Source organism: Nothobranchius furzeri, chromosome 8 (assembly GCF_043380555.1).
Source record: "Nothobranchius furzeri strain GRZ-AD chromosome 8, NfurGRZ-RIMD1, whole genome shotgun sequence".
Lineage (NCBI taxonomy): Eukaryota > Metazoa > Chordata > Actinopteri > Cyprinodontiformes > Nothobranchiidae > Nothobranchius > Nothobranchius furzeri.
Window position 1 is genome coordinate 68,505,230 of NC_091748.1, and position 13,600 is coordinate 68,518,829.

The following is a 13,600-nucleotide window of genomic DNA, read 5'->3' on the forward strand; positions in this document are numbered from 1 at the left end:
ACAGGCTTCAAAGCAGACGCGCAACAGACCTCATCGCCTCCTCCTTCTCCTCCTCCTCCTCAGCTGCCTCACAGGAGGACCAGAGTGAAAGAAGGGAAAGGAGGATAGAAAGTTCTACTTATATCCAAAGGGATGTCGGAAAATGTCTTCTTCTTCCTAAAGCCTGAAATCCTTCTCGCCTGGCGTGAGCAACACAAATAGACAATAAACACACAGCAGCACACCTAATTTCAGCTCCGAGACTCTCCTGGGTGTTTTATTATCCAGGATTTGAATGACTGGGAATGTCAACCAAATTTTAACCTGGCAAAGAGATGTATATTCCTCTGAACTGCAGGAATATTTCTTTTGACTGACGAGCAGCTTATTACTAAAAGCATGACAGGCCAAAAACATGCATGTTAGGTCTTTTTCACAACATTTCTAAATCCATAAGTGTAATTAGCTTTAGACAAAAGCATGAGGTTAATTAATAAACATAATAAACATCACTAACACCTTTTGAAAAGATGCATAGACCTGTTTTTTCATTGTCAACAAAGGTACAATAGAGAAAAAAAGATTTATTTCTGCATGATCGCAGGTTTCAGCATCTTGCCAAACTCAAGGGATTTTCAGAAAGAACATCCTTTAATGATTGTTTTCCTCTGATCTCTTCAGTGTAGCACATACATGTAGCCTGACAAGCCAGAATAACTACATTTGATCTAGTTCACTAGGCTAACATACATGTCTATCAAAGAAGCAAAATGTCACTATTGATTTCCACATCTTCATGGCTCCAACCTGCAAAGTTTAAATGTGAAAGCAACCAGAACGATGCACGGAGGAGGCGGCTGGAGGATAACGTGTCAGAACCCAACAGGATTTGGACTCTTATTTTCTGGTATTTTGACATCTCACCTCTGATTGGATGACAGCAACACAACTCTACCACTGACATGTTCTCCCTGTTAAGTTAAGGCTGTTAAGTTAAAACTTGATGTCAGTGGTAGAGTCATGTTGCAGTTAGCCAATCAGAGACAACATATCATGAATATTTAGGCGTAAGATTCTAAATCCAACCATTCTGTGCCCCCCCCCCCCCCTCTCCTTCGACTAATTTCTACTTCCTGAAGCAGGAGAGCCAGAGCCTTTTTTCCAAAAAGAACTAATCACAAGTTATTCATTCATTCATTGCTCACAGCAGATTTATTGAAAAACATAAGTGAATGAGACCTTTAAGAAATAAGACAAAAACATACAAAGAACCTGAAGGCTGAAACAACTCGTCTTAACTTCCACATAATGCAATAAAAAGATCTGCTGGAAAACGTTTAAAAATCTAAAAAAACAACCTTAAGTCTGTCGTGTTCTCCACCAGATGTTGCAAAACCAAACAGCTCAAAGGAGAAGGGAGAATCTGGTCTGAAGCATGACTTTGCTCAACCTTCTGTCTTTTCCGTGTTGTCTCTCTATCTGAGGGTGACATAAATCAGTTGTGAAGGAACCATAGCTTCATCTCTTTCTGTTCTATTTCCTAATATGTCTGTTTGAATCTGGCTCTTCCTCGCTGTTCTGCTTGCTGGTGCGTGTGCATCCAGATGGCTGTGGGAGTCTGCACAGCCAGAAACAACGTCTAAGGCACCAGAGATGGTTCTGATACTGACTCTATCAGGTGAAACAGTGGCTGGAAAAGCTCAGACGCTATAGGTAAAAAGAGCTCCAGTCAACGGATCAATGGCTCGCTTGGAATTGTCTCCCTCCTTCTAGAACACCAACCTTTGGCCTTCAATATCCGGCTCTGTGAAAATGGGGCAGATGGATACAGAGGCAGGAACACACACACACACACACACACCAAAAAGACTGAGTGTGGGTAAGGCCTGCCAGGCCATACAGACATCTAACACTATAGACCCCCACCACCACGCCTTTCCTACCCCCAGCACGCTGCCCCATTACTCCGCCACCACCACCACCTGCCCCAGGCTCTTTTGTTTCACACTAATGTTTACCTCTGGGAGACGGCTGACTTCATGCAGCATTGCAGTGATGTCGACACGAGACCAAGCCAGACTCTCACACTCAAACATACATGTCTGAACATCAGAATTTGATTCATATTATTGTCGTTTATTTTATTAATAAAGGTGATTTGTGCAGGATAACGTCTAACAAATGTTCTCCGCTGAAATCGTTGCAGATTTGAAAGATAATTATATTTCCAGAAAAGTAGAAATTCTTTGTATTATGGCTAAATTTAGCAGATGAATATATTGCATGTTTAAATGAGAAGAAAATGGAAAACTTGAGCTTACGAATAAGTAAATAACATTTTTCTGATTTTCAGCAGGTGCATCTGAATGCCCAGAACACTAACTTATAATCAAAACATGAAAACTGAATTCTAGCAGCTTGTTTGTTTCATGACAAGATACAAGAGCCTCTTTTTAGCTAAGGAATTGACAGATCCAGCAATTTTATGTTTAAATGCATTTTATAGCTTTTATTTGAGGGCTTTGAATGACAATTTACCAGTTCATTAAATAAACCTCGACTTTGAAAAGTATTTTCTGTAGCAATAAACTAAAGCAGAGTTTATTTTTAAATAGTTGATATATTTTTTCTATATTAACAAAAGAATAATCTCTCAAAGCCTTTTGTATTTAAAGAGCAAGTCACCCCAAATCAGCTTTGTTTTTGCTGATAAACTATATAAATGAGTGTCTAATTGTGCTGAAGACAATTGTGGTGAATAATTTGGCATTTTAATACGCCTTAGTTAACGTTTAAATATTGTGCCTAAAACTGTCAGTGTTGTGCCATCTTCAGGTAAAAACTCTGCACTGCATTTGAATTTAAACCTGCCACCGCTATTGGCCAAGAGGTACATTATGATGTCACAATGTTGTTTTGTGAGCGTGTGTGTGTGTGTGTGTGTGTGTGTGTGTGTGTGTGTGTGCGTGTGTGTGTTTGTTGGTGGCTTCGCTGGTCTTCCAGGCAACTTCATTAGTTGCATTTTTTTAATCAGGAAGTGGGAGTAGAGTAAGACTCTGGTGGAGGGTGACTTGCTCTTTAAAATGTGGTTTTAATGGTTGATATGAATCAGGAACACGTTTTTGCATAAATGATTTTCCATTTCTAGTTTATTATTATTGATTATGGCCTTTATTAGATGTATTTTAGCCCCGTTAAACTTAAAGTTACACAGGTTAGTGATGGTATTGCAGAGCATCACTGCTGTTCTCCTGCTTCTCCACCAGAACAGGCCGCATTAAACTCATCACATCTTCACTCAGTCAGCCTCCATCTCTGGGTCCCATCTGGGCCCCTGGCCCCGGAGGCAGTACAGACTCCTACCTGAGCTGTCCATGGTGCTGCAGTCCTGCTCTCTCAGCGGGCCCGCCTTCGGTCCGACTGTGGCCGCTATGGAGCCTCCGAGCGCGCCCCCTCCTCCGCCGCCGCTGCCGCTGCTCCCCCGGCCGAAGCTGAAGCTTTCTCCGCCGCTATCGACCAGCTGCAAACATTCATAGCCATCGTAACTGGTCTTTTTCTTGTACGCTCCCAACAAGCTCATCACCAAAAATGACACTAAATGAGGAAATTTAAGACAAAAAAAAAGGAGCTCCAGACACGAGGAGGGTCCGCCGCCCTGTCAGCCCGCGGTGCTGCTATCTTTGCCGCTACTGACTGCGCCGCATGTCCGAAGAGAGGGGAGGACAGCCGGTCGCCTCTCTTTTCCTGAGGGGAGAGATTTCTATCGGTTCTCCTTCTCCCTCCCTTCTGTCTGCCTCTATCGCCTCCTTTCCCCCCTCAACGCCGCATTTTACTACCGAGCTCCTTCTGATGCTTCCGCTGATGTCGACGTTAAAGGGACACCCACCCTGGACCGGACCGGTCTAATGTTAACGCTGCATTCATTATTCACACCGACTCTAGTTGTGATGTGTTCACGGACCTGTTCCAACCTGGACGATAGATTTAACATTTCTAACGATATGAAAATAAATAAATAAATAAATAAATAAATAAATAAATAAATAAATGCTCTCATCATAAAACCTAAAACTAACCCTTAATATAACAAGAATGTACACTTTTCATCACAAGCAGCTCTGCTTCACATTTTATTGATTTATCTAAAACCTCTCACACTGTTATTATGATTTGTGTCACCAGGCTGTTGGGTGAATTGAGACTTTAAATATTGGACCCAAGCCCCTGTATTCACAAGGAAGTTAACCAATGCTTAATATATGACGTTTGAATGAATTTTCTCCTAATTGCTTGTAAATGCATGTGAAAATTTAAAGTGCAACTCTAGATGTGGTCATTTATTGATGGGCAGCTATATCCCAACAGCATAACAGCTTCCAATAATCTGCATTTGCAGCCTGTCCTGGTGGAAAGGCTGGAGAACAGCAGTGATACTCTGCCGTTGTGTCCTTGGGCAAGACACTTAACCCGCCTTGCCTGTTGGTGGAGGTCGGAGGAACCGGTGGTGCCAGTGTACAGCAGCCTCGCCTCTGTCAGTGGGTCCCAGGGCAGCTGTAGCTACATCGTAGCTCATCCCCACCAGCGTGTGAATGTGTCTGTGAATGGGTGAATTCTCAACCAAGATCTTGCAAACTTGCATGAACTGGTAGAAGTGATTTGCAGTGATTCTGCACCACACAGATAATAACTCGATATCTGTAAATTTTGCAGATAAGTACATGTTGCTGTCAGCCATGTTGAATTGGATTGATGGTCTGCATCGGGTCATTCCAAGATGGATGGAACGACAGATGGGAAATACCCACCTCTTCAAAGAGCATGTTCACAATGGACCAGTGGTTCCCAACCTCGGGTCTGCGATTATAGATTATATTTGTAAAAAAAAATGTCTTTTATAAAATTTGATTAAAATATCCAACAGTGTAATTAAAATTATGTATAGAGTTTTTACTCTGTATGTATAAAGTTTGATTTAATCACTTTAAATGTGTTTATGCAGGTAGAAGGGGGTGCTGGGGGTCCTGGTCTTGGACACAGGCAAGGCAAGGGGGTCCTCGTGGAAAAAGGGTTTAGAACCACAGTTCTAGACGAACACCTGCCTGCACTCCGTTTCTACACAGTCACGCCTGTTCATCCTTCTAAGTTTACTTTGAGTCTCAGTGGTAACTGGTTTGTTTAATTCTCCTGTTTAATTCGCTTTGGATTAAAGTGTCTGCCAAATACATAAACATGCACATCAGACACAGAGGTTCTGCATTTGAATTCAAGCTGTTCGGTGGTTTATGAGGTGTTCTGCTGACTGACAGACAGGGTTCACATCAGTTAACACCAAAGTTTGGAGGAATTACTTCATGCAATGTTTAGAAATCTGGATTACTTACATCTACTATCAGACCCAAGTTTAGTTCAGTATGTACAACAATTCATCAGTTAAAGGGACTTTACGGAGTTTTGAAATTTTATGCTCGCGATTGCCCCCTCAGGCCAAAAGCGTAACGGCAGCTTCAATAGTAGGCTCGTGCACGAGGCGCGCATGCTGTACGTGCACACTCCTTAACGAAAATAATAGCTGAGACAGTCCTGTGTGTGTGTGTGTGTGTGTGTGTGTGTGTGTGTGTGTGTGTGTGTGTGTGTGTGTGTGTGTGTGTGTGTGTGTGTGTGTGTGTGTGTGTGTGTGTGTGTGTGTGTGGCCCGGAGGACAGAGGACAGGAGAATGCGCAGCTAATTAATTAAATAATTTGGTTCTGTACCTTTCTCTTCAGCACAGCTGACAAAGGTTTATGATGGGTCAGTCCTCCTGCATGCTCAGATCATTCCCTTCCCTTGCTTGAAAAACTGTTCCAAAATGAAAGTTGAACCCACATCTTTTTATCTGTGAATTCAATGCCGTTCGGCGAGTCTCAAATAAAAATTTGGGCATCTTACTGTAAAAAAATATAACATTAATGTAAAAAAGAAACTCTAAATAAGCTATGTTCACACCCAGAATTGAACCCAGTTCTCCTGCATGAGAGTCCGACATTTTACTAGGTGAGCTAAAGCACCAGTGATGTCTTCTGTGTCTGTAACATTTATATCCTTGATGACACCTGAAACAATGTTCAAAGAATGGTTCGGAGTGAAAAAGGCTATTTTGTTGCTAATTTGCAGGAAATATCTAGAAGAAAGTTCTACAGAAAGTAGCTAAGGGTCCTCAGAAATGTAGCTAGGTTCATCACTAGGCGTTAGGAACAGCAACAAAGTCGCTGAGTTGGCACTACCTCGCTCTCTGCTGCTAAAGCTACGGATAGCAAATGCTACGGGCGATGCCTGAGCGTGAACGCGCATGAAGCAGCCTGCTCGACCCGAGCATCTCTCTTTTTCTGTGATTTTACAGAAAAACAGGCAATCACAGTAAAAATGCCAGGGCTCATTCTACAGGACCAGGGCATTGCAGGAGAATGTATGAAGAAGAAATGTATTATTTCTATACATCTTTTGGCTGTCAAACTTCCATAATGCCCCTTTAAAACCTTTGTTGTGTTTTAAGGGCTTGTTGGCTGGGTCGACCACATAAGGTACAATCTGTGGTAAATAAAAATAAAAAAAAGGTAGATTCCTGAGAGTTTGTTTTGAAATCCATCTGGTGGCTTATGAGAAATTTAGCTAACAACCAAACACAGTTGTGTGCACAAACACACAAAAGCAGCAGCATCCATCTTGTGCTTTGCAGCCTGAATGTTTCATGATTGACATATTTTACCGTAAAAAAGTTTTGTGTAATTATAAAAACTTTATGTCCAAAAAGAGACCAGAAAGAAGGATGCCTATCAACTCCTTCATGGTGCAAGTTTCAGTTAAAACACCAGTTTGGGGTCATAATGTTTTAGTTTCATTCCTGTTGTTTTTTAAATACCCAAAGAAGCAACAGCATTTTCTTACGATGTGTAAATAAGGGAAGTTCTGTCAGAAAAAAAATCAACACCATCACTAATTATGAGTCTAATGTATTAAAATTCCTACTATAATATTAATTATTTCACAGTTATAATTTTGCATCTTTTTTCTAGTCTCCGACCATACAGAGGAAAACTCTTCTCATAATGGCATGCTTCCTTTCTGTGCCCAGTTCTCTGGCAACAGGATCCCGGACATGGTTCTGAAATAAGGGCATGAGCCTGGGAAACTCTTTTTGGGAGAGCAGACGGGAGCTCAAAGCACAACAGGGAACACACTGTCCAGAAGGAAGGAATGGTGCCCTCAACATAACCGGATGCAACGTGCTGCAGCGACACTGTTGCAAATTATCCTCCTGTCAGCCATGCCTGCCAGTATTTATCCCTGATGCCCTGCACGTTTGGGACAAGCAGCAGGTGCAGAAGCTGCATGATATTTACTACAACAGAAGTTTAGATGTTAAAATTTTAAGCAATTTCAACAGTTTTATTTTAGAAAGTTTCAGTGCCTTCCAGAATAAGCCATTTCAGTGCAAAGATAACAAGCTGTTGCTGGCCACGCTGTTACGGCTACCAGCCTGGCCATTGGTATGCAGGAACCAGGATCACCCAGCCCTGGTGATAAGCCCGACATCGCCCCTCCTCCTCCTCCTCTCTTCCAGGCTGCTGAGGAGCACAGCTGAGCGGAACCCTCCTGATGACCCACACCTGGGATAAAAAGGCTGTGCCTTCAGCAGTCTGGGATGCAGCAGTGCAGGGGTTCTGCTGTCCTCTAGGCCTAAGTTTTTTTTTCAACCCTTTCGTCTGTGATGAGTTTTAACTTTTAAAGTTTTAACTCTGAGTTGAGGAGTTTTAAAGGGAAAAACTCTGAGTGATCCACATGGATCTTTGGTTGATGTCAACTTAGTTGACTCTGTTTTAAGGTTAACTCTGCTTTAGTTTTTAGACTTTTATCAATTTTGTTGTTTTTAAAACACCTTCAGTTTAGGTAAAACTTTTAATAAAGTTTTAACCAGGTGTTTTATATAGTTAAGTTGTCTTTTAACTGTTAACCTTATAGTGAATTTTTCATTTTGCATAATTTTAATAATGCTCGCCATCTGTTTGCACTTGTTTTTAGAACCTTTTATAACAATGAAACCCATTTTAACTCCACTATCGCATTTCTTATGTTGCCCCCTCCTTCACATTTTAACACCTCCTGTCGAGGATGTAACATAAATGGGGGCTCGTCCAGGATCTTTTAACTACATCAGACCGTGAAGGAATGTACAATCCCTTGGTGGTGGTATTTTAATGGTGTTTTATTTGCTTTAAGGTTTTAAGCAACAGATGGCTTCATGGATGACTGGCGGGTGCTTCTGGAGGCCCCGCCCCTGCCAGAGGATCAGGAGTTGAGGCTGATAAGAGGGAGACAGGTGCTGCATCTCCTCTCACACACCCACGGGGAAAACCCCAAATGGCCCTGGGCCATAACACACGCCCACCCATCCACCGCTCAGGCTGCTATAAGCTGAGAAGCTCCAATATCCCAGAGGGGCTCAAAGCCGCTGCTCCTCCAGTGTTGACAGGTGGTGGGGGTGGAGGGTTCTATTATAATTTCCCCATTTGTGACATCACAAAAGGGGACTTTTTCAAAGGACTTGTTTTAGGCACATGAAATCTATGTACCACATATCCACAGTTCGAGACTTCCTGACTTTTTAGCCAGTTGAATAATTTCAGGATCACAGTAATGTTAGTTTTCTCCACTTCATCTGTATGCAATCGCTGCAGGACCTGCTGAGGATAATGATTAACAGCGTACACAAGATAATATAGGGTAGTGGTTCCCAACCTTCTTCCCTTGGGGCCCCTATTGCCTGTGTCAAGATATGCCAGGACCTTCAACAACACAACCTCAGCACGGACAATTCTGTGGGGACCCCCATCAATCTTGAGGGGACCCCCTTGGGTGGTCCCGGACCCCAGGTTGGGAGCCACTGATCTAGCCAACATCTAAGATGCCACAATCAAATAAACACAACGCTTGTGCCTGCATCTAATAAATATTCTATTTTTAATGTAAATAAACCCTCCAAATGAAAGTTTCCACATTTCTTGTTGAAAATGACAAATTGTACTCCTCCACATTCTCTCAGATCTTTTTTGACCGAACACATGGATGAAGCATTTCATCCATTTTTCCACAACAATTAAAACGACGGTTCAACGGTCCTTTATAAATTCACTGCAGAATAAATGCACTGCACATGGTTCCATTGTAACGCAAAACTGAATGTGTATTTCTTATTTACTAGTTTCTACAATAATCCCTAGTTATAGTCTGAGGATTAATGATTATCCATCCAGGTGGCATAAAGCCATAAATCCATCAGCAACTTTTGTTCCCTTAGAAGTCATTTTTGTTTCATTTTCCTGTGACTGGATGATGGATGACCACAGCGTTTAATGCTGGTGCAAAAACAAAGCGAGTCAAGGATGACAACACGAGCCTGAGTCGTTAAGCTGCTCACGTGACGCACGTGACGCTAGCTGATGTGATAGCGCGCTATTGGCCAACTGGAGTGGAGCTGTCCTCCTCTCAGGGAAGAACAGAGTTCCTGAGAGATGAAGATGGTGGTTCTGATAAAAACTGATGTTAAAACACGAGTCGAGACAGAAACGAACATCTGTGTCATTCTGTGTTTTCCTTGTTTTATATTATGGACTTTAAACGCATTTAAAGGCGAAGTGATCTTGAACCACTGAATCCGTTCAAAGTGGCAACCTTCCATTCATTCAGCGTTATTAACCAAGCAGTTTAAATTACATTAACGGTGATTTTCTCGCGTAAAGTATAAAACATACAAAATTTGTTTTGGTTTCTTAAAAGAAAATTATCCCTCCTGGTCAAAAAAATATCCCAAATGATGTCATTCATGCGCGCGTGTGCGCATCTCAAACAGGCCAGGCGCAAAAATCCAAGTTTGTTTCGTGTCCCTCGTGTCCCACTGTCAAAGAAATCACTTCCGAAAACACGAATGTTGACAAACATTCAGCTGTCAACCGGGTGCAGATGTGCTTTCTGGCTAATGTGGTCACGATTTCCTCCGGCGCTAATATTATGTAACATCAAGGCGCAGATCGTGATGCTGTTCTTCTCCATGGAGTGACAGATTTTCAATTCATACACGAAAACATGAGAGGCAAACTAAAATAATCATCAAAAACTGATATTCCGACTGATGACTTTACCTCCCAGAGCGCTTTTTCTCATTCTCCCAGGAGCGCCGTCTCGTGCTGCGATGTAGATGCGCTTGGAAACCCTGCTCCACACGTACACACTGACCTTTGGTTTGTCATTCGCTTGCAGTCAAAGGTCAAGGTGTCAAACGTCCTCAGAAACACGCCGTTCTGGTGGAAGTCCCCTTTAATTCCGAGTTAACCTGTCGGTAGGGTAGAGGAGGAAGCAACGCGCGTCAGATTCATCACATTTTGGCGTGAGATCACAGGACAAGGCTGCTTTGGTCAGATCTGTGTTCTATGTGGATGCGCGTAAGTCAGAGCGCAGCAGCGGCGGGGATGTTCTTGGATCTGTGCAGTAGCGCCGCTCGGTGCTTCCTGACAGCAACAGGAAAACATGGAGTGGATCTTAAGGAATAGTTTCAGAAAATAACAAATTAGCATCAGCGTCTTTCTAATTATCCTGCAGAGTTTAGAGTAAATTTACAATGAAAAGGCATATTTTATACAACAGAGATCTAATTTAATTCAAACCAGTGTCACGCATGTTGTGGCTAATTTAAAGTTTAAGCAAGAGTGATTCAGAGGAGAGCTGATTTCCTCCTTCTGAGCCCTGCAGACAGCACCTGTTGAACGTAAACACCGTAGATGAGAGTGTAATCTGTGTCAGACAGTGAGAGCAGCAGTTTCACCCAGCTCTAATGCGTATGAGCTTTACTTACAAATCCCACAGGCTTAAAGGGAGGAGGTGTGGGCGGTGTTTATGTGCATGCATGCATGCAAAAAGAACTAAATGGCCTGTCTATGTATAGGACCTCCTTAGAGTTCTACAACCCCCCAAGGCGCTTCACAACACAGTCATCCACATGCTGGTGGGGATGAGCTACGATAGCTACAGCTGGACAACCCACTACCTCCTGAGCTACTGCTGCCCCCGAACAAAAGAAAACATGTCTGTACGTAGTTGTTGCACACAATCTGTCAGTTTAGGTCCGCATGCTGTCCATGCTCTACGCCAGGGCTATCCAATTCTCGGCCTCGAGGGCCGGTATCCAGCATGTTTTAGTTTTAACCCTGCATCAACGCACCCGATTTCAATCAGCAGGTGATAAACAGGCTTCTGCAGAGCCTGATGAGCTGCTGCACAGGTGATTCAACCACTGAATCTAGTGTGCTGGACTAGAGAATCCACTGAAACCTGCTTGATGCCTGCCCACGAGGCCCAGAAGTGAATAGCCCTGCTCTGTGCTGCTGCACTAGATTCACAACACAGAAAGAGCCGCGCACACACACACACATCGTTAGACAAACAACAGCTTTATTGTCCTTGGAATGTGCTGGAAACCACATGATGTGAAAACAAGGCAGTAAAGTTACTGTAGTGTTACATATAAGCAGTGCAACAGGGTGGTGTACAATTTAACCTTTAACACCACGACTACTCATTCATCACCACAGACCGGACCTCAGGTACCCTGTGCATGATCTGACTTTACCCAATGACTCATGGTTGGTTTTATATATAAAAAATAATAGGTCCGTGTTCCCCAAAGCCAATCCCTGAATCAGTGTTGCTGTTTGAAGGCTTCATTCTTTAATATGTGACGTTCAAAGCTGGAAGGCCATGTTTTTATGGAATGTTTGGTGTTTGGTCAGCTGCTTGTGTTGGTCAGGAAAACTGAGTTTGGAATTTGTGTGTGCTGAGAAGCTGTTATGGAAAAACTTCTGTTTATTCATTCTTGATCTCGACTGCAACATAGATCTGCTGCCTGGAGCTCCTCTTCCCTCCAGCCGCCTCTATCAATCAATCAATCAATCAATCAATCAATCAATCAATCAATCAATCAATCAATCAAAGCTTTATTTATAAAGCGCCTTCCGCAACCCTGTTAGGAAGCCCAAGGCGCTGAACATGGTACAGTTAAAGTACAAATATAGTGAATAAATCAAAAATAAAAGCAATTCAGAAATAAAAGCAATTCAAATTACAAAATACAAATTACAAAAAAAGGTGAAACATTCTAGTACAGGACAGATGGGTAAAACAAGGGATAGAGTGAACCAATGAAAACTGTGAAAGAAATTCAACGTAAAAGAGGGCCGAATCAAACATGTTCAGGAAACGCCAAGCGGAGGAGGTGTGTTTTTAGGCGACTCTTAAAGACCGGCAGAGATGGGGACAGCCTAACTGAGGGTGGCAACTGGTTCCAGAGAGACGGTGCTAGGACTGAGAAAGCCCGGTCCCCATGAGTACGACACCTAGAACGAGGGACAGCAAGCAGGCCTTGTTCAGAGGAGCGCAGAGCGCGTGATGGGGAATGTTTGTTCAAGAGTGTGGCTAGATAGGGGGGAGCACCACCCTGGAAGAAATTGTCAACAAAGACAAGGATTTTGAATTGTGCACAATAGCAAACCGGAAGCCAGTGCAGGGAGGCCAGAACCGGACTGATGTGGTCCCGTTTCCTGGTCCCAGTCAGGAACCTTGCTGCGCTGTTCTGCACATCCTGTAGGCGACGCAGTGATGACTGACACAACCCTGCATAAAGAGAGTTGCAGTAATCAAGCCTAGAATCACCTCTCGAAGCCTGAGAGAGAGAGCATGGAGAGCTACATTCAGGAGTCTCTGGCCGCCAGACTCATCAGACCGTCCTCCTCGCCTGTGGGAGCTGGTTTTTTCTTTGTTCCTAAGAAGGAGGGAACGCTCAGACCCTGCATCGACTACAGGGGTCTCAATAAGATAACTGTTAAGAATAAGTACCCTCTGCCATTGTTAACTTCTACCTTAGAGCCCATTCAGGATGCCACCATCTTCAGTCGTTTGGACCTTAGAAATGCATACCATTTGGTACGGATTTGTCAGGGGGACAAGTGGAAGACTGCATTTAAGACACCCATCGGATATTTCGAATATCTGGTGATGCCTTTTGGTTTGACTAATGCCCCAGCTGTTTTTCAGTCCCTAGTGAACTCTGTTTTGGGAGACAATTTGTATAAGTTTGTGACTGTCTACGTAGACGATATTTTAATCTTCTCTAGTTCTGAGGAACAACACGTTAAGCATGTTTGGTCTTTGTTACAGCGCCTCCTAGAGAACCGCCTATATGTGAAGGCTGAGAAACGTGTGTTTCATGTCCCTACGGCAAAATTTCTAGAGTTCATCATTGAGAGCGGGAGGTTGAGGGCAGACCCCGAGAAGGTCCGTGCTGTCACTGAATGGCCCACACCCACGTCCCGTAAACAACTGCAGAAGTTCCTGGGATTCGCCAATTTTTACAGGAGGTTTATCAGGAACTACAGCCAGACAGCCGCCCCTCTGACAAACTTGACCTCTATCAATCGGCCTTTTGTTTGGTCCCCGGAAGCTGAGGCTGCTTTCCAGACACTAAAGAGGAGATTTACAAAAGCCCCTGTGCTCCAGCGGCCTGATCCCCAATGCCAGTTTACACTTGAAGTGGATGCCT

General features: G+C 43.3%; 1 protein-coding gene across 2 annotated transcripts in view; it reads right to left on the reverse strand.

The window, feature by feature from the left end:
* Positions 1 to 3,687, reverse strand: part of dnajc6 (DnaJ (Hsp40) homolog, subfamily C, member 6) — a 37,460-nt gene extending 33,773 nt beyond the window's left edge. For both annotated transcript variants that reach the window (XM_054752125.2, XM_015970984.3), the window contains exon 1: positions 3,343 to 3,687. In XM_054752125.2, the coding sequence (XP_054608100.2) occupies positions 3,343 to 3,559 (217 nt within the window). In that variant the 5' untranslated portion in view covers positions 3,560 to 3,687. The remainder of the gene's footprint in view (positions 1 to 3,342) is intronic.
* Between the last annotated feature and the right edge of the window lie 9,913 nt (positions 3,688 to 13,600).